This window comes from Sus scrofa, chromosome 14 (genome assembly GCF_054392235.1).
Source record: "Sus scrofa isolate SSC_HxYL_T2T_F1_AM1 chromosome 14, Sscrofa_HxYL_maternal_Yorkshire_Landrace_v2.0, whole genome shotgun sequence".
Classification (NCBI taxonomy): Eukaryota; Metazoa; Chordata; class Mammalia; order Artiodactyla; family Suidae; genus Sus; species Sus scrofa.
This window is the reverse complement of record NC_139396.1, coordinates 122,915,771-122,943,479: the sequence shown is the minus strand read 5'-3', so window position 1 is coordinate 122,943,479 and position 27,709 is coordinate 122,915,771. Positions and strand designations below refer to the sequence as shown.

Below are 27,709 nucleotides of genomic sequence, written 5' to 3'. Positions count from 1 at the left end.
AAAACTCAAAAGGATGGGGGTCAGAACTTCCAGGTTGGTGAACACGTGAACATGTGGGGAGAGTGACACACAGGGAGAGGGCATGAAACTCAGTGCCCCTTCCCTCACTCTGCACATCTCTTCCATCCAGCTGCTCCTGAGTTACATCCTTTCATACTAGACTGATAATCTAGTAAGTAAAACATTCTTCTGAAGTCTGTGAGCCAACCTAGCAAATTAGTCAAAACTGAGAAGGGGGTCATGGGAAACTCTGATTTATAGCCAGTCAGTCAAATGCCCAGGTGACAACCTGGGCTTGCAGCTGACATGCCAGTTGGAGGACAGTCTTGTGGGACTGAGCCCACAACCTGTGGGAAGGACGCTATCCCCAAGTGCATATCGCCAGAATTGAGTTAAACTATACTGTACCCAGCTGGTGTTGGAGAATTGCTTGTTGCTGTGGGGAAATACCCCTTCACACAAACACATGGGAATTTGGTGATCAGACCTATCTTTTATAAGTAACTTAGATATCAAAGTTAGAATATTCTATGGAGTTAGGAATATGCTTTTCTCATCTAACAGTTGAAAAGACTGAACCAAATGTCAGGTCTAGCTCTAAGGCTCTGTGATTCTACGACAGCTTTTTGTATGTATGTTTCTCTTTCTTCTAATGACCATTTTCTGGTACCTACTCTGCACATGTCACTTTCTCTCTAAAACATGACGTCAAACATTGCTAAATTAAATCTATCTTGGAACTGGGATACTTTCTCTAAAGACACATGTTAGGAAATAGAGTTCCCGTTGTGGCTCAGCAGAAACGAATCTGACTAGTATCCACGAGATTGCGGGTTTGATCCCTGGCCTTGCTCAGTGGATTAAGGATCTGGCGTTGCCGTGAGCTGTGGTGTAGGTTGCAGACACAGCTTAGATCTGGCATTGCTATGGCTGTGGCATAGGCTGGCAGCTGCAGCTCTGATTCAACCGCTAGCCTGGGAACCTCCATATGCCATGGTGGCAGCCCTAAAAAGACAAAAATAAAAAATAAACTAAAAAAAGACTTATTTTAGGAAACAATGCAGATGAATCTAAAACAAATAGCTGACGTATGATTAAGAGCTTGCTCTTCAGGGGAGCTACATGGTCTGTCCAATTTCTTGGCCTTTTATATCTTGATTGAGGTACCAAAGCAGATGTTAAGTACCATGCAAGATTTTCAAAGATTTGCATACAAGTGCTCTGCTCCCTGCAGCTTTATGTTCCTGTGGTCAATAGTCATTTACATTCACACACAAGCTAACCCATAATCATCTGTGGAGGTTTTGTGCCCCTAAAAAGTATAATATCCACTTCTAATTCTCCACAACTTTTTTTTTTTTTAATTTTAATCCACAATGTAATTTACACATACGCATGTTTTGGGGTGATATTTTTCTTTCATATTTTTCACTGGCAAATTACAGAGTCCTTAAAAGTGTGACCTGGGAGAACTCTTAAGGATGATCTAGTTCAATAATTTTTCTCTTAAAGAGAAAGAAATCGAGTCCTGAAGAATCAAAGCAGCCTAGCCATGATGACACAAGTTTGTAGTATAGAGGCAAAGCTAATACAGTAATTCTTACTTGTCTTTTAATACTCTTTTTACTATGCCATGAACCAATCTCATCCCTGCCATCCTCATTCCTGTGTTTTTTGTTTTTGTTTTATCTTCAAAAGATCCTTCTAGAAGCCAGCACAGACTATACCTTTCCCTTCTCTAAGGCTACTCCATCTTCCTTCTAAGAAGATTTGTTCATGGAACAGTGCCTTGTTCACAGAGACAGCCTCATCAGAAAAGTTATCCATCCTACTGCATTATAAAAGCTTTTATAAAATTTACTTATTAATTTACTTACCACTCTTGACAAATCTTTGAAATTTTCCATTTTCAAATGCAGTCTAACCAGAATTACTTTCTCTTTGAATTCTTGTATTTTATTCCTATTTCCAGAATAAGCTGCCATTATACCTTCTCTCTCACACATTTCAGAAGGATACATTTTCAGCAGATGGTATTTGATTTTCTTACCTGATTGCTTTTCTCCAGATTTTTAGTCTCGCTGCCCCAGTCAAATGCCCGGAGTTCCCCAGAATTCACTGCCTAAAAGGAAACAAAAATTTACATGGCATTCAAATGTGTCACTGGGTAAGGGTGGGAGGAGGGGTGAAAATGTGCTAGCAAGTCTGCGGAGGAAAGCCGAGAGAAAGGCTGAGGCTGCTCTTCTGTTCAGTGTTAGGATAGCCTAATGGAGAGAAAAACCAAGAAAAAGTATTTTGAGGGAGAAAAACGAGCTTTAGAAATATTTAAAACCACCATGTTATGCAACTCCAGAAAGAAAGTGTATTCCCACCGCAGGCCATGGAAGTTGATGTCCGGCACAACTTCATAGGCTACAATGGGAGAGCGCCCCCTGGAGTTCTACAATGTGGTGATTCTGGGTGAAGCTGACCAACATTTAATCCAACTTAGAATTCTCACACCGACCTCATCTCTCTCTGTCTTTCTCTCTCTCTCCCTCTCTCTCTCTCTGTCTTTCTCCCCTACTAAAATATGGCGATGACCTTTGAAGAACAATTTGACTAGGCTCTAAATTGTTAGAAAAAGAGTTAAGACCAACATTTATGATTTATAAGTGCCATCATGACTATTAAAACCTTTGCTCGAGTTAAAAGCCTCCAGTTTTATTTTATTTAACAAAGTGGTGTTTTTAGCAGGTGAGAATCTAAGGTCAGTAATGCTCTAGCTTTCTGTCTTATATCCATCTTTATTTCCAGAGCTAATCTGGGTCTCTCTATAGCATCATCTATAAGAAGCAGTATTAGCTTCAGTGCTTCTTCCAACGTGGAAGAATAATTAGCAGTCACATTGTCCTTGAACTAACTCTGTTTTACCTCAGCCCCACCCCTCTGTGCCTAGAGACAGTTCCTGTGACTGGTTAATTAGGACTTTCTCTCCTGTGACTGCAGGTGAATTCTGTGGCGCAAAGGACTCCTAGGAAAACCTCCTTGGGTTATTAGGTCACCTTTGCAATTTTTATTACTCCTTGACCATGCTGTTTTTCTAGAAGAGCGGAAAGGAGAAGGTGGAAACACAATCCCCAGCCTCATCTTTGAAGAGGTTAGAGTCAGAGAAAGGTCTAACTTAAACTATCTGCATTTACACTTTTAAGGTCCACTAAAGTTGTTCTAGGGCTAATCCTTTCCACCCATATCCTGAAAAGTTTCAATGTTCTAGATCAAATTCACAGTTGAAAGACCATTGATAGAATCACATGTTATCTTGGAATAAACGTGAAATTACCTTGTGGGCTGTCCAAAGGGCAACCTTTGGCTATTCCAGACAAAATGCACAAAGACCTGTGAAAAAGACTACAAATTGAGTGTCCTTACCTGGCTCCAGTGTAAGATATTTTGCACAGATGTTCCAGCAGGAGTGTGAGCGACATAGACATTTACTCGGCTCTGTAACAAAGCACGAGTAGTTTGTGGGACGTAGAAAAACTCACAACACGTGCACTTTGTCAGGACAGAACCTCCAGAGTATCAGACTGAGAAATAAGAATATTACTAAAGTATCCAAAGTTATCCATGACAGAGCATACACACATGCACGTAAATAAAAATGCTGCTGAATGTATCCCTGTGCACCTATATTTTCATTTGAGAAAATTTCTCATTAGACATTGGACTTTGTCTTCTAGAAAACTTTCTTAGATGCATCAGGTTAAGGATCAGGTGTTGTCTCTGCAGTGGCTTGGGTCACTGCTGAGGCACAGGTTTGATGCCCAGCCAGGGACAGTGGTTAAGGATCCCGTGTTGTGGCAGCTGTGGTATAAGTTGCAGCTGTGATTCTGTTTAGATCCACCACCCCCTGGGAACTTCATATTCCTCAGCATGGCCAGAAAAGAAAAGAAAAAAAATTAAATTGAATTAAAACTCCCAATACTCCTATCTCCCTTCTTTGCTTTACTTGTTATAGTACATGTCACGAACTTGGAACAAAAAATAAATAAAAGACTGAGGGCTCTAGAACTGGACCTGTATTCAAATCTCATCTCTACTATTTAGTTTTTAGGCAAAATTGGGAGCATTACTTAATCCACTAAATCTTAGGTTAGTAATCTGTAAAGTGGAATATTGATAATATCTGTCTCATAGGGTTGTTACAGGGAGTACCTGGCATATAATAAATGAAATGCTTATCAATGGTAGCTAGTAACCATATTATTAATAAAAAAAGGGGAAAAAATCTTCAGGAATTAAAAGCATGCTTCTCCAGCTGTTGGTCACTGCCTTCCGCTATCTGGCCTCCTTAGGAGATTGTTCCCTGTGCAAAGAGTTGCCTTGCCCAGTGTGTCCCCATAACTGGTGTTGTTTGCATTAAATGACTAGTTGAGGTGTTCCCATAATGACTAAGTGGAAATGAATCTGACTAGCATCCATGAGGACGCAGATTTGATCCCTGGCCTCTCTCATTGGGTTAAGGATCCTGTGTTGGTGTGAGCTGTGGTGTAGATCACAGACAATACTTGGATCTGGCATTGCTATGACTGCGGTGTAGGCCAGCGGCTATGGCTTGGATTCAACCCCTAGCCTGGGAACCTCCATATGGTGCAGGTGTGGCCCTAAAAACAAAACAAAACAAAATAAAACAAAACATAAATGACTAGTTGATGTGGGGGTATAAAAATCCAGCCCTCTCATGCTAACCCGGGGCAACTCTGAAGGCTCATCCCATTTTCATAGATCCCTTTAGGTTCAACTGCGTCACAACTGAACTTTTTAAATCTACCAAATCCTGTTTCCTTCCCTTCTCTTGATGTTATTCCAAGGGCATAGCCTCAACTCATTCTGCACACGAGTGTGCTTCCTGAAGAACCCACTGTGACATCTACTAGCTGGTGGCTGATGCCGAAGCCAAACAGAAACTTCCTGACAGCCTATCAAAAGACTTGAACTACAGACCTGAAGGACCCAAGTAAAAAGAAGGGTTGGAAGGTGCATGGCAGTTTTCTCTTTTGACTTCTGGGTTCTAATCACTTTTTTTTTTTTTCCATCTGTTGATTCACTGCAGTAAGCCTGCTTTCAGACCCCTTCCATCTTTAACCTATGAAATTATGCCCTCATGTTAACCTTGACCCAGCCCACGTTGAAGCGTTTTCTGCATATGATTAAGATTTGAGGCAAATGGTATTACTTGGAGTACAGCACTTCTTCAAGTTTTCCCTGGAGTTAGCTCACCCTCCAGGAGGAGACTGATAATTCAGAGCTTTGCTTTGGAAGACTGAGAATTTACTAGGCTCCCACTTACCATATTCATATTGTTCGCATTAAATCCTCCAAGGAGTAACATGATGTTGCTACAAATCTGATCGAGAACCACTTGGCCACAAAGGTAAATAACAAACTGTCTGAGAAATCTGGTCTGGTACAGAAATTCTTTTTTGCCAAACAATCCCTGTGAAAGTATGAAATGGAGTAGTCATGACATGATAGTCAAAAAGAAGTGGCTTTAATTTAAATGTGTATGTCTTAAGCAAATTCGGCTGGAAGACTCTTGTGCTTAGAGGAGGAACTTTCTGAGGAGTGGCATACCTTGATCATCATATCTGGCAGCAACAAAAATTTGGCCCCAGGGCTTTTTGCATATTTAATGGTTGCTATGGGTGCTAAAGCAAAATACGTTTTTATTTTCTGAGCCAGCTCTGGCATGGTCGAAAAGGCAATAAAACCTGCAAAGAAAAAATACGTCAACATGGATATTGAATATTCTAGAACTAATAAAGAAAATGCTTATTTTACTATCACCAAGATATTTCAGCAATTACATGTAATTATGGGTTTTTGTTTTTGTTTTTTTTTTCTTTTTAGGGCTGCACCCAAGACATAGTGTGTTCCCAGGCTAGGGATCGAAGCTTAGCTGCAGCTGCTGGCTTACACCACAGCCATAGCAACTCAAGATCCAAGCCACGTCTGCAACCTACACCACAGCTCATGGCAACACTGGATCCTTAACCCACTGAGCAAGGCCAGGGATTGAACCCACATCCTCAAGGATACCAGTCAGGTTTCTTACTGTTGAGCCACAACAGGAACTCCCATGTAATTGTGTTTTAACTTGCCTGTGAAATTATAAGTCCCTTGATGGAGAAAAATAGCAGAAGCAATAATTCCTCTGTGTTCCCTCTAATGTCTAGTATACTTGCTGTCCAGGACTAGGTTCTCATTGAATTATTGGATTAAATTACTCAGTCCAATAAGATGGACTTTGAGAAAATACATGTAAACTGAGAGGTAACAACTATATGTTAGACATTTTGCGGGAAACTTTCATGGTTCTTATTTAATTCTCAGACACTTATGAGATATTTTCGATACATCTCTACTGTGAAAGACATTGAAAATTAAAGAAATTGGTTATCGATAGCAAGCATGTTCTGTAACATCATGGGTATTGAGGCAGCAGAGTTTTGCTGGTTTTCCTTGATCTCTGACTTTTCTGAAACCCAGATTGTAACTTAAATCTAGTCGATTAGTTGTCTAGTGAACAGGATTTCAACTCCTATTTTTGCCACAGATTAGGTCTGGGACCCTGGTTAAGTCAGTCTGTGCCTGAGTGTCTATATCTGTAAGATAGAGACCGAATCCCTGAATTCCCACTGTACAGGGATGCTCTCTTTGGAGACTTTGGGAGAAAAAGGCTATCCCACACAGCCAGGGCGTGGTCATTATATTTGAGGCACTGTGTGTTTATTTCGAGAGCGTCTATACACTCTCTAAGTTGATATTTGTAGGTTGTAGGAGAGGTGGGCACAGAGTAACTAGAATCTCGTGACCCTGAAGAGGAGCAGGCCAGATCTGAGAGAAGTGTGTGATGACAGATCTGAGGCAGAGCTGCATGCCATATGCCCACATTTCTTCTGTGTATACAAACCTGCTTTTTGTGAAACCTACCTATGGTGGTGCCCTGTGAATAGCCGACATAATAGATCTTTTCCTGACCTGTTTTCTGCAAAATAAAGTTTATGACTGCAGGAAGGTCAAACCTAGCCATCTCGTCATAACTACAAGGGGAAAAGACAAAATAATATGAAAGATTATAATCAGAAATGAACAAAAGCAGCCCCTGGGGTATACAAGCAAGCCCTCGAGTTGTCACCCCAACAACTTGTTACTGTGCCCCTCATAACACTTGTTTCAAACCTGTGATGCATGGGTGCCTCGGGGGTCACAGGCTGTTAGCAAACTGCTGTTTTCTCTAGATGTTACCATAGAGCAATAATCATCTTCAAGGAACATTTACTGAGCACACAATCCACCTCCTGCTGGAGGTGTCTGTCCTGCTAGTCTATTAATAGAACAGCACAGGGCCATGCAGATTCATTTATATGAAAAATGTTAAAGATGCTGTAGGAGCCCTTCTCTGGTGAAATGGATAAAGAACAAGGTGAATATCAATAGATAAATTAAATAAAAACATTAGAAACGTTTGTAAGAGTGGGAGAGAGGTGTTATTGAAATTGATGGTCCCTGAGGTGTATTGGCTGCCCTTTTATCTTTAATACCGCCTTGGTCTTCTTTCCTTCTGGGGCTACTAGTCCTTATCATCACTCATGGAAGAGTTAGTCCCAGGATATCCACCTGCAAGAAATGGACCTATGCTCCTGCCCTTTCAGCCTCAATCACCAAACACCAACCACCGTTCTCATCCCATTTGCTAGACCAAGCTTCAAATTGGGGAACCCAATTTACCTGCCCCAGAAGAATCACCAGTTAATTAAGACAACTGGGGGATATTATGTTAGGATATTGATAAGCCAACCAAAGTAAATTATCCACATACCAGAAGCCATATATTTTTACTCAGTTCTCCCCCAAACCTCCATGTCGGCCTCTACTCTCAAGATTTTCGTATACCTGAAAGCCCAGAACTCATCTTGGTCTATGGAGAGGGTCTTGTGTTTCCGAGACCAGGTGTTTCCCCTGCTATTCCCCATCCACACATCAAAACCAGCATCTGCCAGAATGAAGCCCAGGCTGTTGTTGGGCAGGTTGGAAATCCAGTTGCTAGCAGCTCCAAACAGGCCATGCTGCAGTAACACCACAGGCCTGGGACCTACAAAAAAAGCGAATTTCAACTGCGTGAAATGTTCTGCACTTCCTGTCATCCCTTAATGTTTGAAGGCTTTCAGGTTAGACAAACCTGTGTTTACATCTTGATTCAGCTGATTGCTAGCTTGATTATCCTGGCCAGTTGCTTAAACTTTCTGTGCCTTGATTTCCTCGTGAAAAAAATGGTATTTTTGTGGAGTTCCCGTCGTGGCGCAGTGGTTAACGAATCCAACCAGGAACCATGAACCTGCCCTTGCTCAGTGGATTAAAGATCCGGCGTTGCCGTGAGCTGTGGTGTAGGTCGCAGACATGGTTCGGATCCTGCGTTGCTGTGGCTCTGGCGTAGGCCGGTGGCTGCGGCTCCGATTCGACCCCTAGCCTGGGAACCCCCATATGCCACGGGAGCGGCCCAAGAAATAGCAAAAAGACCAAAAAAAAAAAATGGTATTTTTGTTATGATTAAATAAAATAGTGCACGAGGAGCAGATGGCACAATGCCTGGCACAGAGAAAGAATCAATAAAGTTTGGCTTCTGTTGTTGTTTTTGTGTAGTTATTAGTAGTAGTAGACTTTGGGCACTCCAGAGGATATTAGAAGTGCCCCAGGAGACAGTATAGTATAAAGATTAAGACAATTATATGTCATAATCATAACTGTGTATGTTAATAAGAATTTCTTATCCTATGTTAATATATTATGTATATATTTTATAACTATGACAGTGTCTGTATATATTCATATTATAACATATATAATGTATACTATATAATGTATTCTAGTAACATAAAATTAATGTGTAATATAAACTTAATATATAATTTTTTTTTTCTTTTTAGTGCCACATCTGCGGCACATGGAAGTTCCCAGTCTGGGAGGCAAATTGGAGCTGCAGCTGCCGGCCTATGCCATAGCCACAGCCACAGCAACATGGTATCCGGCCTGCATCTGTGACCTACAATGCAACTTGCAGCAGTGTTGGATCCTTAACCCACTGAGCAGGGCCAGGGATCAAACCTACATCCTCTTGGACACTGTGTTGGGTTCTTAACCCGCTGAACCACAGTGGGAACTCCAGTTAGGAACCTTTCATGTCAAAAGGACCTACAAGCTAGATTGAAGAAGCTTCCCATGTTCAAACATGGGAAAGTTTGAGCATCGGAATGAACAATGATGGTATAAATTATATCCTATTAAATAAATTTGAAAAATGCACAAGTCGGAGTTCCCACTGTGGTTCAGCAGATTAAGAACCCAACACAGTGTCCAAGAGGATGTAGGTTTGATCCCTGGCCCTGCTCAGTGGGTTAAGGATCCGGCGTTGCCGTGAGCTGTGGTGTAGGTCGCAGACGCAGCTCGGATCACACACTGCTGTGGCTGTGGTGTAGGCCTGTGGCTACAGCTCCAATTCGACCCCTAGCCTGGGAACCTCCATATGCCATGGGAGCAGCCCAAGATATGGCAAAAAGACCAAAAAAAAAAAAAGAAAGAAAGAAAAAGAAAAATGCACAAGTCAACACTGATGTCAATAAAAAATGAAGAAATAATAAGAGGAGAATGAAAAGCTCTTATTTACTGTATAATACCAAGTAGTAAATACAGAAAGCTTGATGATGTTATAAACTCATCAATAGATGCTAAAATTAGTGAGTAAAAGTTTGAAGAGATATTTACATATCCTGAAAGTAGCACCTCTCAAATTCTTTACTAATTACAGAGGAAAAAATATTAACTTTATGGTAGAACAACAGCAGATTCTGCCTTAACAAAGTGATAAAAATTAATGTTGCCAAACAGAAATGCCCGACCTCTTATAAGAAGCAGCGCCTACTATTCAGAGATCTCAGTTCATATGGGGCCACTGTATAGGACAAGGGCCTTTCTACAACAAACTAATCCAGCATCTGGGTAATCTTCATGAATTCTGTTTGCCTCATTTTATCCCTCTGGGGAGAGAACAGGAGGGTTGCTAGTGCAGGACTGGGAGAAAGGAACTCAGAGTTATTTAAGGTTTTCCTTTGTGTCTGGTTATTGAGTTCATCCTCTTAGCTCTCAAGGAGGTGACCACAGCATAAGGTGATCAAACTAAAGTGGTCAGTGCTCGTTTTTGCAATCCTGAAGGACATTTCCCACGGTTGGGGACAGCTTGGTGCTCCTTAGCAGTACAGTACGGTTTGTACTGGTGGTTCACCTTGTGAGACAACTGGCTTATAAATGATTTATTTCATTTCACATATACCCTAGAGTCATGGACTTTCATTTACACTACAACAGCAGGTGAGTGTAAAAGTGCTATTCATAAAGAGCTGTCATTCCCGAGGATATAAATACTTTTCCCTTTTGGTGTAAATATTTGATGCTAAAAAAATTATCTGATAAAACGAAAATTTAAAAAGGCTTTTGTCACAAGCTTATAGATATATTTCAATTGTTTTCAGTATGAATTTCATTGGCTCTCTTTTTGAAGAGATGGTGAGAAAACTTTTTTCCCTTCATTGCTCAGAGATTTCTTCCTTAGAGGCCATTGGGAGCTGCAGGAACAACCTCAGCCACTAGAGGGGAGTATTCCGCACTGACTGGACCCAAAAGGCTGACACCTTGAACTCCAAGTGCCTGGGCAATGAGCAAAGAGTCTAAACAAACAGGACGTGAGAAAACAACTCCATCCATGTACAGGTGCTACAGGTGACCCCTAAGCTTACAAAGTGTCACAGTCTCTCCATTGTTTGAAAGAACCGTGGCTTGCTGATACCCTCTAGATTTAGTGAAAAAGTTCTCTGTGTGTCTCCAGGCTATTCATTCATTTATAGAAAATTCACTAACTCATTCCACATATATATATTGGCACCTGCCAAGTGCTTGGCACTTTTTTAAGGAACTAGTTTAAGCTTTGAATAAATTTATATAGTTCCTGAGTTTACAATCTGGTTGGGAGAGACAGATAATAAAAAAAAAATAAGCAAATATCCATCATACCAGGTTGTTAAATGCTATAAGGAAAAGTAAGAAGGATAAGGGCTAGATCTCAATAGTTGGCAAGGGGTTGCTAATCTGAATAGGGTGGTCAGGAGAAGAATGTGATAGAGAGGGCCTAAAAGAAGAGGCAGGGCTAACTGCATAGATATCTGATGAAACAGTGGTCCAGAGGGAGACCTGTAAATTCAAAGGCACTGAGATGTGAACATGCTGGATATATAGAGAGCACAGCTGTTCAGCTGGTGTTAAAAAAGCTGGTTTTCAAGAAGCTGCACAAATTTAAATTGAATGAAGTTAAACTGTGAAGTTTCTTTCCACCAAAGCTCAGTAATATTCACTCATCATTTTCTGGTCCTAGTTAGAACATGGGCTAGGCTGGCAGACAGATCTTAATTTGAGTGCAGGTTTTGCAATATACTAGCAAGTACTAGCATAGACTTTCTGGGCAAGTTCCTTAACTTCTGCAAGTGGCAATTTATTAGGACTATTGTGAAACTTAAATAGGACTAATGCAAATAAAGCACTTAGCATCATACCTGGCATATAGAAAGAAGACAATAAGAAATTGCATGACCTGTACTCATGTCAGGTAATATAGCTGCTGCTATACACACATAGCTAGAGTAGTAAAAGGAATAGAGCCAAAGGGAAGAGGAATAGGCACACTTTTATTAGTAATGAAGGTGAGTTTTTAAAAATACAACAATAGCTGAAAATCCCACAGGAAAAAAAAATCCCCCTTTTTTATATAAACTATGGAAATATGTACCAAAAATTCAAGATGTGCTTATAGTGCCCAATTCTTTGAAAGGCTTCAGTAAAAAGCTGGACAACATCTAAATATTTAAAGGGCTGTTTGGATGGGGATAATAGAGTGTGCTAGTGTGGGTGCCAGATTACAGGTTGGAGTTTTCACTCTTCATGAGCAAGGGTTGGAGTGGTCTGTTTAAGAGATCATCTGTGGATATTTTAGAATATCTATATAGCAAAGGTTTGGGGAATGGAAGTTCTGGAAGGGATCAAGAAATTAAATTTTCTTTCTTTCTCTCTTTCTTTCTTTCTTTCTTTCTCTCTTTCTTTCTTTCCTTCCTTCCTTCCTTTCTTTTTCTTTCTTTCTTTCTTTCTTTTTCTTTCTTTCTTTCTTTCTTTCTTTCTTTCTTTCTTTCTTTCTTATCTCTCTCTCCCTTTCTTCCTTCCTTCCTTCCCTCCCTCCCTCCCTCTTTCTTTCTTCCTTCCTTCCTTCCTTTCCTCCCTCCCTCCCTCCCTCCCTCCTTTCTTTCTTTCTTTCTTTCTTTCTTTCTTTCTGTCTGTCTGTCTGTCTTTCTTTCTGTCTTTCTTTCTTTCTGTCTTTCTTTCTTTCTTTCTTTCTTTCTTTCTTTCTTTCTTTCTTTCTTTCTTTCTTTCTTTCTTTCTTTCTTTCTTTCACTGCACCTGAAGCATATGCAAGTTTCCAGGCCAAGGATCAAATCAGAGCTGCCACAGAGATGCTGGATCCTTAATGCACTGCACCATAGGGGAACTCCAAAGAAATGAACTTTTCTTGAGGGGCTTTTAAAAGCAAACACTATGTTTATTTGAGACAATCAGGGGTGGGGCAGTGGTGATGGGGATAACAGAGGAACTGAAGCCACCTTTTGGCCAGAACAATGGGCCCAGTCTGTACAAGGATCCCAGCCTCCCTTCTACACACTCAAATCCCAAGGAAGTCTTTATGTTAGGGAAGACCGCCATGCTGGAGTGACGTAGGGTGAATCATACCTGTCTTTTTATGTTGCACAAGGCCTTGTGGAATCCTGTTAACAGAAAGGATATATCCATCTTCTGTTGCAACTTCATACTCCTCACAGGGATAGCCTTTGTGTTGGATGATTTCGCTCTATGGAAAAAGCACAAATGATTTGTGTGTGTGTTAGGTTCTGCATAGTTACATTCTCAATGATCCAAAAGTAAAAAACAGATTCCTTGATGCTGAAAGAGATAGACAAGAAATTCCTTTCTTTTCTCTAGATAATTATGTTATTGTTAAAAAAAAAAAATTAGCCAACCTTCTTCAGTTCTCATTTTCATCTTTAATGCAGAGATTGGACTAGAAGGGTAGTTCTTAAAGTGCGGGCCCTGAACCAAGAGCCTGCCATCACTTGAGCACTTGGTAGAAATACAGAATGATCAGTTTCCGCCCAAACCTAATGAATCAAGACCTCTGAGGCTGGGGCCCAGCAGTTTGTGTCTTAATAAACTCTTTAGGAAATTTCGATGCACTCTAACATTTGAGAACCACTGGACAAGAGCTCTGATTCCAAAACCTTGGCATATGTCAGGAACATCTGGGGCACCTAAATGTAAATATTCTCGAACCCAACTATGGGCCAGGGGTCAGGTAGTTCTAATGCAGCCAATGGGGCTGTTGTCTCAGGACAGGTTATGCGGACTCCTGGGCCAAGTATTCCTAAGGTTTCAAACCACAGACTCAAGAGCAGAACAGTGGTTCTTCAGTATCTGAAGGGGGTTTACTCCAGGACCCTGCCTCCCCCGCCATGGGTACCAACATGGGAGGACTGTCAAGTCCCTTACATAAGATGGGCTAATACATCAATGCTCTGTACCGGTGAGTTCCACAGTCACAGAGGGCAGACCGTAAGTTTGTAACATTTTAGGGTAAGGATCCCTCAGTGAGTTTGAGGAAAACTGTAAATAGGGATATACATGTGGACAACTTATGCACTTTCAGGGGCGTCTCATTCCCTATATATGGACCCCTAGTTAAGGACCCCTACTCTATACAGTTGTTACCCATAGAAACTCTTTGTAAAATAGAAAGCTGCAGAAATCTCCCAAGTTTCTGACCACTGTCATTGCTTACAGAAGGGAATTACTTCTATCAGTTGCTGTTTGTTTGGGTTTTTTTTTGTTTTTTCTTTTTGGCTGCACCCACATGTGGAAGTTCCTGGGCCAAGGATTGAACTCACATTACAGCAGCAACCCAAAACTGAGCGGTAACAATGACACATCTTTAACCTGCTGCACCATAAGGGAACTCCTATTAGATACTGATTTTAGAGGAACAAGAGATAAGAAATCTAGGTGCCAATACTCAGGGTAGTATATAGACAAAAGGGCATAATAGTTAAGAGAAAGACCCTGGGATCACACCAACTGAGTTTTTATTTTTTTATTTTTTATTTTTATTTTTATTTCTATTTTGCTTTTTTAGGGCCATACCTGTGACATATGGAAGTTCCCAGGCTAGGGGTTGAATCAGAGCTGTAGCCGCTGGCCTACACCACAGCCACAGCAACACCAGAGCCAAGCCATGTCTGTGATCTACACTACAGCTCAGGGCAACCCCGGATCCTTGACCCACTGAGCAAGGCCAGGGATCGAACCTGCATCCTCATGGATACTAATCTGGTTTGTTTCCACTGTGCCACAAGGAGAACTTCCACCTGAGTTTTTAAAACCTGGCTCTAGCACTAATACATAAATGATCTTAGGAAATTTAGTTAACCTGCCCCTATTCTTCAGTTTATTCATCTGTGAATTAGGTGCAACAATGGTTTATGCTCCATGGGCTCATGGCAAGGAATGTAAAAAGATAATGCACATATAACACCAACCAGATTAGCTGGCACATGGTAGGGACTCAATGAGTGCTGGCTACTACTATAATTAAAAAATCACCCCTGTCATGTAACTCCTATTCATCTTTCAGGCTTCTGGTTAGGAAACCTTTCTTCAGAAAAAATTTCATTAATTCCCTGAATAGGTTCCCCCCTATTTTAGGTTTCCTTCTTTAATTTCACTGCTCTTGTGATTGGTAATTGAGTGGCTATTATCCCTGCTGGATTGTAAACTCCATGAAGTCAGGGTTTAGATCCCTGTGTCACCTCAGTGCATAGCACAGTATCAGGGGTCTAATAGCTGCTCAGTTAACATGAGCTAGAAAAATACATGAATGAGGCCAGTTGTATACCACAATATAGGATAAATTATATCCATATAGATTAGCACACAGAGTTGAACCCATTCAGACTCTGGAGCACTTTTATTCTATTTGATTTAATTTCTAGGAGTGAGTTGACAACCTTTCTATTTCACTCTGCCTCTCCTTGGATAACTGCTCAATAGCAGAGTTCATTTCAATGGATTTTAGTCTTAGGGCTCCTGAAGCCCCAACAGTGTTTAGATGCCAGGCACACCCAGTGGGTGAGGCCCTGGGAGACTGGCTCTACCTGAAACTAAAGAGATGCCTTTCACTCCACAACCCAGAAGAATCTGTACAGGAACTGCTTAGGGCCACAAGGATGGCTCTTAAGGACCTATACCAATTGGTTGACTATCTGATAACCATCAAGAGACAGTCAATCATTGGAATGGTCAAAAGAAACCTGATACTGGGCATTCTTGTAGATTCAGAATATTACCATGGCCTGTCAGAATTTTAGAATTCATTCAAGTAGGTGTCTGTAAAAACTGTCTCAATTCTGGAAACAGGCAGGTGAAATCTATACTAAGTCTATGGCACATGAACACTATACACCACCATCTTATTCAACCTGAAGTAGCCTCTCCTCCCCTGGGAGGGTTTTTTGCATCGAGGTTGCAATTATGAGCTTTGTGTTGGGGCAGGCCCGGATGTAAATTGTAGCTTCACCACCCACCAGGGGTGTGGCCTGATGTGAGTTGCTTAACTCCTTTAATCTCAGCTCCTCGATTATAAAAATGGGGATGGTCCTATTTACTGCAAAGAGCAATGAAGATGAAGTAAAATAGCATCTCTGTAGCTTTCATCACAACGTCTACTATGGGATAAGTATCGCTACATGATGGACATTGTTAAAACTCAACTAAAAATGTGAAAGGAAGCCAAAAATAACTGTCTGGGGCATCTAGATACATCACATCATTCATGAACTTTATTCACAGGAGGCCCTCTCTAGTATTCATAAGGGTCCTTTTACTGCCAGTCAACAGAGTTATCAGTCCAAACCAGGATTAATTAGGTTAAAACGGCACAGAGTGTTACTGGAATTGACTGTCCTGATCATAAGAGGTGAGGTCTAACACCTTTCTAATATTGGAAAAAATAGGAAAAGAATAAAAAGCCCAGACAAAATGGAGATAATCATGGGTCTGAACTTGGCCCAAGATATTGCAGTGATTTAACTACTTGTAAAATGAACCTAAGGATTCAATTAAAACTTAAATTGTGTCTAAAGCTCAAAGAGATTAAGTCACTCACCTAAATGGACTGAATTTGTTCACAGTGAGCCCAGGTCTACTCACTCCCAGTTTAGAGTTCTTTCTAGTACAATATGTAAGTTTATGACTATTTTGCCAGCAGAAATCCCACTGTATATAGATATAATGCAGATAATACACAGATGCAAATAACAGCATGTAAGGCACTTCATTTCCCCCAAAACATGGAAAAATCTCAACTTACAATATTCATGAATGCTTCTGGGTCCACAGCTATAGTAGGCATGTGTCCTGAATTCACATTTCTCTGGAACAAGTACGCCACCAGAATCAGAAGCCACATCTCATTTCTGTATGAAACAATCCACTCTCTTGACAAGATTTTTGACATGGTCCAACATCTGCATTTACCTTTACCTGGCAATATAACAACTGATTCTAAAGTCAGAAGAACCTGTAGGTTTTAAAAACTCGTTCATGCATTTCCCAGCTGTAATTTCTTCCCCCAATTCTGAAGCAAATTGAACAAGCTTGGTGGAGAGGAATGAAAGGACACTAAGTAGGACGAGAACACCATGAGGATGTGCCAATACCATCCGGCTCCTCCCACTCCCTCACACAACTTGATGTGTAGAACTTCCTTTGATGCAACCTGGAGTTATGTGCATATGATACAGTCCATAAAATCTCTGTTCATCATCAGGTAATACAGACCATAGGGAGCATCATTTTCTTTTTATTCCTTATTCTTATCTTTCTTGGATAGGTAGAAAGCCATGAATTCTGCAGGAAACAACCTTCTAGAGTCACATTCTGGGGCTTTGATGACTACTGTCCTTTGGTTGGAGATTAATGTAGTGGTAAGTATTTTTACTTAAAATGTCAAAAATTTTTAGGACATCTTTTACTTTTAGTGATGGGGGAGAACATTGATTGGAAGAAAATGAATCTTCCATATGTAGGCTCTCTCTAGCTAGCTCAAATAAATAGACACTGACAAAAATTTTATTTGGGCTTGTAATCACTAGTTAATGGTTGAGAGATTAATTGGTGGGCACCTGGTAATTAAACCATCTGCAACAAATAAAATAAGTTGCAGCCTAGTTACGTTCATGAACAAAATGCCCAGGTCAATCAACTGTGGCAATGTGAGCAATTCCTTAGCCTACTAATATTTAAGCAGGCCAGGAGAATAGACTTACTGTCATTTTAAGGAAAGCATGTGTTAGAATTTAAGAAAATACTAATTAAAGTAAGTATTTTGCTGCTTTTACATCCACTCTTCAGCCCTGGGCCACCAGCAGCCACACTAATTCAAAGACTTTTGGAATGTGGTTGGGGAAGGAGCTGAAACTGGAACAGGAATGATGAGTCTTGTGAGAAAATACCTGCCCACATTCCCAGCCTCACCCACTCTGGGCTGGCTGCATAGGTGTGATGAGGTGAGCCTGCAGGTCTTATCAGGACCAATCACAACGTTCCTACCACTAATGATCTGTGCTAAGGGATAGCAATTTGACCTAGTTGAGGAGAGCAGAGGGAGCATTTTCCCAACACTCTGCAGAGCTCCATGTTCTCAGGACACAGTGAGCTCACCATGAAATTATGCAGAATAAAATTTTAGAATAGAACTTTGGATCCCATTGTTGACATTTTAAGACTGTAAAATACTATGCAGTCAGAAGAAAAGAAAATCTCATTCAGCCCCACTTTCATTGGGAAGATATGTTAAAAAGCCTTGCCTTGTATTACCTAGCTAGTTTGTGGCAAGGCCAGAACTAAAACTCTGGTGTTTTAATTCATTGTTGAGTATGATTAAGGCATAGGGAGAAATGTCACATTTCAACGTCCTCTTCTCCATTCAAGGACAAAGCCTCACTTACTAGCAAAAGTCCAGGGAACTCTACCCAATATTCTGTGGGAGTCTATGTGAGAAAAGAATCTGGAAAAGAATAGATGTGTGTATATTTAAAACTGAATCAGGAGTTCCCATCGTGGCACAGTGGTTAACAAATCCGACTAGGAACCATGAGGTTGCAGGTTCGTTCCCTGCCTTGCTCGGTGAGTTGAGGATCTGGTGTTGCCTTGAGCTGTGGTGTAGGTTGCAGACGCGGCTCAGATCCCGCATTGCTGTGGCTCTGGCATGGGCCTGCAGCTACAGCTCGGATTAGACCCCTAGCCTGGGAACCTCCATATGCCGCTGGAGCGGCTCAAGAAAAGGCAAAAAGCCAAAAAAAAAAAAAAAAAAAAAAAAAAAAAAAAAAAAAAAAAAAAAAAAACTGAATCACTGTGTTGTACAGGAGAAATAATCACATCGCTGTATATCAACTGTATCAACTATACTTCAATAAAACATAAAAAGAGCAATTATATCAATCTGAATTGTCTCTTTAATAAATGTTCTATTCTGGGAGTTCCCTGGTGGCTCAGAAGGTTAAGGATCTAGCACTGTCACTTCTGTGGTTCTATACCTGGCCCAGGAGCTTCTGCATGCTGCAGGCAGAGCCAAAAAGTTTTTTCCTCTCCTGAATCTATAATTCTAAGCGATTCTTAACAATTTCCTTACCAATTTGAGAGATAACTCACATTGTTCCAATATATTCAGATAAAGTCAATTCCCATAAAATAAAATCTGAATACTGTACAGACTTATTAATGAAAGAATTGATGCCAAAAAAACTGATTAATTCAGAAAAAAACCTATCTGTTTGGTAGTAGTACTTCTCCCTAACAGCCCCTCTTTCTCAGCCTTTAGAAACTGTGTCCTCCTGTGTACAAGCAGAGAAAATCGAGTTCAATTTAGCTATCAAATTTTTGGGTGATTTTGTGAGCTCACAACTGTCATTTTGGAAACAGGAAAGTGACATCCAAGGTGACAACTAGCTCAAAGAGCTACATTTTGAACAACTGTGAAATCAGTATAGTTCTTCCCTATTTTTGTAGAATTTTAATAATGCCCTTGACACCTTAGCAGTCCATGGCTCATGGAAAGTATCAGACGCAGTAGAAATAGAGATGGGGGACTCCAATGCGTAAGTGTGACCTACAACTTAGAACTGTTCATCTTGAGAGATTTTTTTTTTCTTTTTCTTTTTGTATTTTTGCCATTTCTTGGGCCGCTTCTGCGGCATGTGGAGGTTCCCAGGCTAGGGGTCGAATCGGAGCTGTAGCCACCAGCCTACGCCAGAGCCACATCAACGCAGGATCCGAGCCGCATCTGTGACCTACACCACAGCTCAGGGCAACACCGGATTGTCAACCCACTGAGCAAGGCCAGGGATTGAACCCGCAGCCTCATGGTTCCTAGTTAGATTCATTAACCACTGCGCCATGAAGGGAACTCCTTTTTTCTTTTTTTTATGGCACCTGCAGCATATGGAAGTTCCTGGGCCAGTGTTAGAATTGGAGCTGTAGCTGCTGGACTACACCACAACCACAGTGACCAGATCCAAGCCACATCTGTGACCTGCACCACAGCTCACAGTAACACCAGATCATTAATCCACTGAGTGAGGCCAGGGATTGAACCTGCATACTCATGGACACTATGTTGGGTTCTTAACCCGCTGAGCCACAATGTAAATTCCTATCTTAAGAGACTGATCTTTAGAAGTTTCCATTAAAGAACTTTGTGATTTTTTAAAACTTTTTTTTTTAACCCATACCGATCTCAATACATAAAGGAAGAGGATCTGAAGTACCCTGACATCCTGAAATTAAGAAAATGCTTCTCCCCTAAGGTGCACAGTTTATAAATCAATTAAACATCAAAATTACATAAAAAGTGACAGGTCAAATAGGGAAAGGTTAAGGAAAATCTTTCTAAGAAAAAAGTGACTAAAGGATCATTACCTATAAACGTATTGTGTGTAAAAACTGTACAATTTGAATCAGTTAAAACAGGACACTTCACCCCCAATCCCAACCAGTGACACAAGAGAGTAAAAAACAAAACAAACCCAAATTCCTCTTTTCTGTTTGAGTTGCAGGCAACAGGGCTCTCAAGTGCTGCCTTCCCCAAGGGTGACTTGAGTGTCATTAAAACAATTCTTTCTGGTTTTATAAACCAAAGCCTCAAGTCCAGCCAAGGCTGTGCTGTGGAATTGCCTAAAGGTCCCAGTCAGTGCTCTTGTCACCATCACTCTACAATCAAATGACAAAACCTTTGTACTGAGTCAAACTCATGCCCTTCTCTCAACACAAGTTATTTCACAAGAGACTTAGAGCCATCAGGCAAATGCCCTTTGGGTTTCTCTGCCCTCCCAGGTTGTCAGACATGCCTGAAAATAGATAATCCTCATTTTGTTATAAATCACTATCTCTCAGTGGCATTAATCAACAGGGCACGTTACTGGCATCTAGTGGTAGAGGCCAGGGAGGCTGCTAAGCCTCCTACAATGCAGGGGATGAGCCCCCAAAACAGAGAATTTCCCAATTCCAAATGTCAGTAATGCTGAGATTGAGAAATCTGGGTCTTCATCACAGTATGTGGGTAGAGATTTGGAAAAGATCCTCCTTAGAAAATGTATATGAGCATGTTTTTAAAGTTGTATTTAAAATGATTGTTGTTTGTATCTGTTGACAAATCCTCCAAGGGCTATTTAGCATATGAGTATCTGGTTTCTAGGTGAGAAAAAATGTGACCTTTCCTTACTGTCATTTCTATGAGGTGCTCCCTGTTCTCATGAGTAAGATCTTTTATGTTCCCCAACTGCAGAACACAGTGTTTGAGCCTCTGGACCACAAAATGCATACTAACTGTGTGTTCATGTTAAAGCACTAGATTTTTTGCTAGAGCAGGTGGGGACAAAGTTTTCAAACTTGATTTAACCTCTCATAGTCAAGAAACTAAGACTGAGAATCATCTGATCAATGACACAGATTTCAGTTCCCACCCTAAATCCACTGAAGTAGGGTTTCTGGGCTTGGGGTTCAGGCATCTGTATTTTTTTAAATTTTTTACTAGAGTGTAGTTGATTTACAATGTTCTGCCAATATCCTCTTGTATAGCAAAGTGACCCAGTTATCCACATATATATATTATTTTCCTTATCTTTCATCATAGTTTATCCCAAGAGACTGGATATAGTTCCCTGTGCTGTACAGTAGGACCTCATTGCTTATCCATTCTTAATGTAATATTTTGCATCTACCAACCCTAAACTCCCTGTCCATCCTACTCCCTTCCCCTACCCCTTTGCAACCATAAGTCTGTTCTCTATATCTGTGAGTCTGCTTTTGTTTTATAGATTGGTTCATTTATGCCATATTTTAGATTCCACAGGTAAGTTTTTCTTACTGTGACTTACTTCACTTAGTATGAGAATCTCTAATTTCATCCATGTTGCTGTAAATGGAATTATTTTGTTCTTTTCATGGCTGAGTGGTATTCTATTGTGTATATACACCACATCTTATTAATCCATTCACCTGTTGATGGACATTTAGGTTGTTTCCATAGGTGTTTGTATTTTTATCAGACAAACTAGATCGTTCTGAGGCAGAGCTGGGTTTGGGGGCCCCTCCCCTGCAGCACTCACAGACAACCTGCATTCTGGGGGAGAAGCTTTCATCTTTGTGAGGCAAATTGTTCTGACCTCATTCCTTCCCCAGAGAAGAATTTGGCCCCAGATAGTGAAATAAGACTGGAGCTTCCAGGCCTAAACTTTCCTCTGTACTCACAAACATAAAAAATGTAGTTAAGTGATGATTCATAATGACCACAAATTCTTTGAATTTTTAAAACACGTAAGGAGAAACCATAGGGGTTGAGGAAACAAATGTGCAGTTTAGTCATTTCTATGACTTCTAATGATAGTTTATGTTGGCTCAGTTTTCTTTCATCTTAAAGTTGATTTAAACATTAATTAAGTGTCATAAAACTGGGTTGCATTTAACAAATAAATATAGAAAAGCCTAGAGAAGAAGATCATGTGGGTTTTGTCTGCATGGTGCTAAGTGGAACATACCATGAATCACCTAATGCCACCCACAGAGGCATCTTGCAAACACTCTGATCAACTAAACTTTCCATGGTTTGTTGAGATATTTAGCATCCAAGGCTGGTCACTGCTAGAGATAAAAGAATTATAAGAATAGCAGTGAAGGGGCTGAAATTCCAAAATTGCTGCAATGATAGCAAAATAATTTTCTTTCTTTCTTTTTTTTTTTTTTTGGCTTTTTAGGGGCACATGGAGGTTCCTGGGTTAGGGGTCGAATCAGAGCTGTAGCCACTTATCTACACCACAACCACAGCAACACAGGATTCTTAACCTCTGAGCAAGGCCAGGGATTGAACCTGTGTCATCATGGATTCGTTAACCACTGAGCCACAGTGGGAACTCAGCAAAATAATTTTCTTAAGTACAGTTAACAGAGAATAAAGGTTATCTTGAAGTCTTTAAATTCTAAGTTTTTCAACTTTTAATAGATTCATTATTTTATCATCAAAATGGTTTCCTGGAGAACATGTCAAAGAAGAGAAAAAATCTGGAAAGAATAGACAAAAATTGAATATGTTTGCAAATAATAATGGAAGATTTTTGTCATAGAAGAATTAGAAAAAAAGAGTCAAAGAGCTTGCTAGACATAGTTTCTCCCTGGGAGATTTTGGCATTTTGGTGTAAGAAATAAAGGGCAGAAATCAGAGTCCCTGAGGTCCCTTCTAACCATAAGGACTTGGTAATAATATATTCAAACAGTCTGTCATCTAGGTGACATGAAACCTAGGTGGAAAGGTGATGGTGGGCCAAAGAAGAATGTTTGTTCATGTGCCCATCACACAAAAAGGAAGCTTAGGGCATCAAAATTGTCTCTGTCTCCAAATAGCCCTGGACTGAGTACTGACTTCTGAAGACCAGCTCCTGAGTTCATGTATCTGGGCTAGTGAGTGCAGGCTTATGGCAATTTGAGAACAGCTTTAGCGAAAAGCAGAGTCTTTAAATTTTCACTCTTGTTATAAATGGGCAGGTAAAGAAATTTAAATATTGAACTTAAAACTACCGCAAACTTGTGAGTAAATTTAAGCAGATTAATAGACCTGATAGTATCAGATGTAGGATTAAATTATCCAAGGAGGCAGATAAGCCATTTAGGAACCACTTACGTCACTTACTTTGCCCCCAAACATCTTTCTTTCCCTAATTATGAGAAAAATCTTAACTTTTTTTGTTATAAGATTGAAGTGCCACCAATGGTGGCAGGGGGGATGACAAAAACAAAAGAAACAAACAGAAAAACCTGGTTAAGGAGACATTAAAATGCAGTGAAAGGACCACTGGAGTAGGATTCAGGGTCTGGGGTCCCAGGATAGCACGTTGTATGACTGTAGGGAAGTCACTTCTAGACCTTGAACTCTATATATTTTAGTTTGAAACAGATCAGTAGCTTTCACATAGTGTTTGTGGAACCTGGTATCTGCAGAAGGGCTTCAAGGAGTCTGCCAACCTATGAATTACATAAGTAATTTATTTTCAAAAGTAATTTTACCTATTTAAATAACTGTGCTTTATGTGTAATTTCAAATATATATGTTGTACATCAAATTTCATAGCACCAGTGATCATTTTTTCACTAACTTTTGTCAGAACCTGACAGTAAATCTCACTCTGCTATCCTGTATAATAAAATTGAAGTTCTTGATAACTTCTGAATAGGTTAAAACAATTATGATTTCAGCTATGTTTCTGCAATGATTTTTTTTATTATATCATAAAGCCAAACAAAATAGAGTGCTAAAGTGTAAGCTGAGATGAATAGAACCACAATACTTTTGCTTGTAAAAACTTCTCTGGAGATCACCAAAGTAGCTTCATCACTTTACTTCATAATGGTGAAGCTTATAAATTTGAATTTTATGCAGTAAATTTATACTAGCCACCTGCTACTCATTTATTTGGTGGATGTTGGGCGCTTGTGTAATATTTTTTTGAGAAGCTTTTTTGCTTCTAAAAATGTTTTTAATATCTCTGGGTAAGAGAGTTACTACAAGCTATATCTCCTCTGATGTTATATCTCAGTCCTTTTTTTAAAAAATTAAAAATATCTACTTATATTGGAAATTCTGATGTAGGCAGTAGAGAAATGGCTGGGATTATTTTAGTCCTGGAACATTTGAAGGGAGAGTCAGGCTTACTTGGGTGGATTTAAATTTAGGGTCTGGGGTCAAACAGAGAGTAGCATGAAGACTACAAACCCATGTGAAGGAAAAAGGGAACTAAATCACAAAGTCATGCAAAGACACAAACACGGCAGGTGCTGGAATTTCCCTGGCTGCTTGGGGGTTGAAGCTCCTGGTTATTCAATGCTGCTTTCATTCTGCCCTGATTTTTAAGGTGATCACATTTATAGGAATATAATATATTAAGATCGACAAAGACCTGGCAGATCAGCTAGTTTATTTTACTGATAAAACAGGTGCTGAAGAGGGAAACAGTTTTCCCAAATGTTCAAGACCCGCTTGAGCATGATGGAGGCTAAGGCAAGCAAGAGGTATGGGGAATGAAAACAGAGAGAAGGTCTATAGAGGAATAGGATGAAGAGACCCCTTCTGTCATTTCACTGGCATTCAGAGGACATCCTGGCAACGTGTACTGTCCCACTTTAAGATCATTAAAAGTTTGTGTCTCTGTATTCAGAGCTTGCATCTCCTTTCTATGCATTCCTGCTTTCGAGATTCTATTTCCAGAACATAGCAGCTCATTGCCTACCTCACCCTGTTACTAATGGGACATATTTCCAGAAGGTTCTCTCCAAGGGTTCCTGCCCTGAAATATTTATTTGATTGTGTGTGGTATGCTTGGTATATCTTTCCAACAGGGAATAGGCAGTCTGGTGTTTGTTTTTTCTTGTCTTCTTAGGGCTGTGGCCACAGCATATGGAAGTTCCCAGGCTAGGGGTTGAATTGCAGCTGCAGCTACTGGCCTACACCACAGCCACAGCAAAGTGGGATATGAGCCACATCAGCAATCTATACCATAGCTCATGGCAATGCAGAATCCCTGACCCAATGAGCAAGGCCGGAGATCGAACCCACATCCTTATGGATACTATTCTGGTTTGTTACCACTGAACTGCAATGGGAACTCCTAGGCAGCCTATTTTTAATCACATTAAAATAAAATAGATCCAAAGAAAGAAAATCCAGAAACTTTATAAAAAATTTTAAAACAATACCCTTAAAGATATAGAAGAAAAAATTATTTTCCGCTCTTTCATATCTATAATATACCTAAAGAAGGTTGGTGTAATTGAGGATTATGAATGACTCTAGCTGTCATGAGTTTCTTTAAAATTTTTCCTAGGGGGAGTTCCTTTGTGGTTCAGTGGGTTAAGGAGTCGAGCATTGCCACTGTTGTGGAGTGCGTTGGATCCCTGACCCAGGAACTTCTGCATGCCATGGGTGTGGCCAAAACAATAAAATAAGACAAAATTTAAAAGTTTTTCCCAGGGCCTTTAAAGGAGTAAGTATTAGGATATGCAGATTTAGTTATAAAGCCTGGAAATACCAACTGAGGCTTCAAGCCACAGGGAAATCTAGCAGAGAGTCCTACCTATAAGAGATAATCAACCACAGTGGAATACAACAGACTTGGGTTCAAATCCCAACTCTTCCTCTCACCAATGGGACCCTTGGACAATTTTCTGATTTTCTCTCTTCTTACCTATAAATTGATAAATATGTATGTGAGATGTACGGCACGATGCCTGGCACCCGGAAGCTACCTAATATGTTGCTGTTGTTTGTTGTCATTATTAGGATTAAGTTCCATGTGTAGGCTTGAGGGAGAGAAGACTGAAAAGAAGGCTGCTTTCTTGGAAACTGTCTGCCTCATGTTTCAATATATAAGGAACCTGGAATGGGAGATCCTGACGACAGACCATGCCCTTTAGTGAATAGAGTTTTCAGTGTGAGGTTTCGGTGAAGGTGCCTAGTCAGGCTAGGCTGCTCTGGACGCTGTGGGCTTTGCTATGACAGCACCTAGCAAGGGAGGAATTTGGAAGTTCTCCATCTAATAATCTGTGTAGACAGCCAAAGAAGAAGTTTACTCTAAGCCCACACAATTTGGTTCTGTATGGGTGGAATCATCAAATCTATTATTGGCTGAATGTGTACCATGCAGCAGACTTTTCTGAAATAGACAAAGACCTTGAAAAGACCTTGCACACTGTGCCATAATGGGCATTGTCCATCTGCTTGCTACACCTTTCATAACCTGAAAACACTGATTCTGGAAGTGTTTATAAATTCATCTAAATACTTTTTACAAATTTCCTCACTTATTATTTTTTTTTTCTCTAAGAAGTCATGCCTTTTCTAGAGCATGTCTTTCTGCCCTCTTCTTTCTCCAATAGATGGTCAAGTCAGGAGAAAGGCAAGATATGCTCTTGCTTATCACATAAAATATGAAAGACAAAGATTCTTCTTACTCTTTTTCCCCAAAAAGTTACCACTTATTTCCCTCTCTTTTATCTACTTGAATATGCAATTAATTCTCTTTAAAGATATTTCTTTTTTCAGTGTAAATTTTTATAACTCTCTGCTGGGAACTTTGGCAATATGTATGAAACATATAAATAGTCTTAATTCAGAAATTTTTTTCTAGGAGCAATAGGTTTTGCAGGCAGGTGGCCTTGCCCTGGTAGACCACTACAAATCAGGGCAACTTAAGGGAGGGAAGGGCTAGGTCCACAGGAAAGGGGCAGTAAAGAACTATAGAGTTCATGGCATAAACAGCCATGTGAGTGAAATGGTTACAGAAATTCTACTTTATTCTCCCAACACAATACAGTTCTGTCATTATGAAAATATTGTAAATGCATATTATAGGTAATGAAAAAGTGTCCTTAATATGTTTTATTGGGGAAAATGAAGGCTACTCATAGTATTTATTAAATTCTTTTTTAAGTTATAAGCAGATATGAGTAGAAATGGGAAGAGAGAAATCTATCAAAATATTAACCAAATGTTTTCTCTGTGTGGTGAAGATACTGGTTCTTTACTATTTTCTTTGTTAGCTTCTATTTTTGAAAATGTTTATAATTATCAGATTTTACTTTTGCAATTAGACCAAAACATGGTTAGTCTTTTTTTTTTTTTTATCTTGATAAAATATTCCCAAGCCCATTTTAATCTAAGAAAAAGGCAGTGAAATATAGGAGTAGAAAGATGATGACCTACCTCAGGGCAGAATCCATTCACCAAAGGAGGGCTGATTCAGGAATGTGGTCCCCTCAGCTCCTTTGCTACAGTGTAAAGTGAGACTCCATAGAGGAGGAAGCAGGACACTATCCACATGGAGCTTCCCCTATAATCAGCCACTGTTTTAGTAACCAGCTTTATTGCGTCAGGTCTAAATTCTTCTGCAGTTGTTTTAATCTGGGGTTACCATTTACCCTAATGCCC

At 40.1% G+C, this 27,709-nt stretch overlaps 1 protein-coding gene across 2 annotated transcripts in view; it reads right to left on the bottom strand.

Moving 5' to 3' along the window:
- Positions 1–27,606, bottom strand: part of LIPM (lipase family member M) — a 30,513-nt gene extending 2,907 nt beyond the window's left edge. Inside the window, exons 1-9 of one of the 2 annotated variants that reach the window (XM_013983531.3) lie at positions 27,485–27,606; positions 16,550–16,655; positions 12,865–12,982; positions 7,939–8,137; positions 6,976–7,085; positions 5,617–5,753; positions 5,333–5,479; positions 3,412–3,483; positions 2,051–2,122 (exon numbers count right to left, since the gene is read on the bottom strand). In XM_013983531.3, coding sequence (XP_013838985.1) covers positions 2,051–2,122; positions 3,412–3,483; positions 5,333–5,479; positions 5,617–5,753; positions 6,976–7,085; positions 7,939–8,137; positions 12,865–12,982; positions 16,550–16,655; positions 27,485–27,501 — 978 coding nt within the window. In that variant the 5' untranslated portion in view covers positions 27,502–27,606. Of the gene's footprint in view, positions 1–2,050; positions 2,123–3,411; positions 3,484–5,332; positions 5,480–5,616; positions 5,754–6,975; positions 7,086–7,938; positions 8,138–12,864; positions 12,983–16,549; positions 16,894–27,484 lie in introns of those variants that run through there. The other variant, XM_001928440.5, reaches the window with a different exon arrangement.
- Between the last annotated feature and the right edge of the window lie 103 nt (positions 27,607–27,709).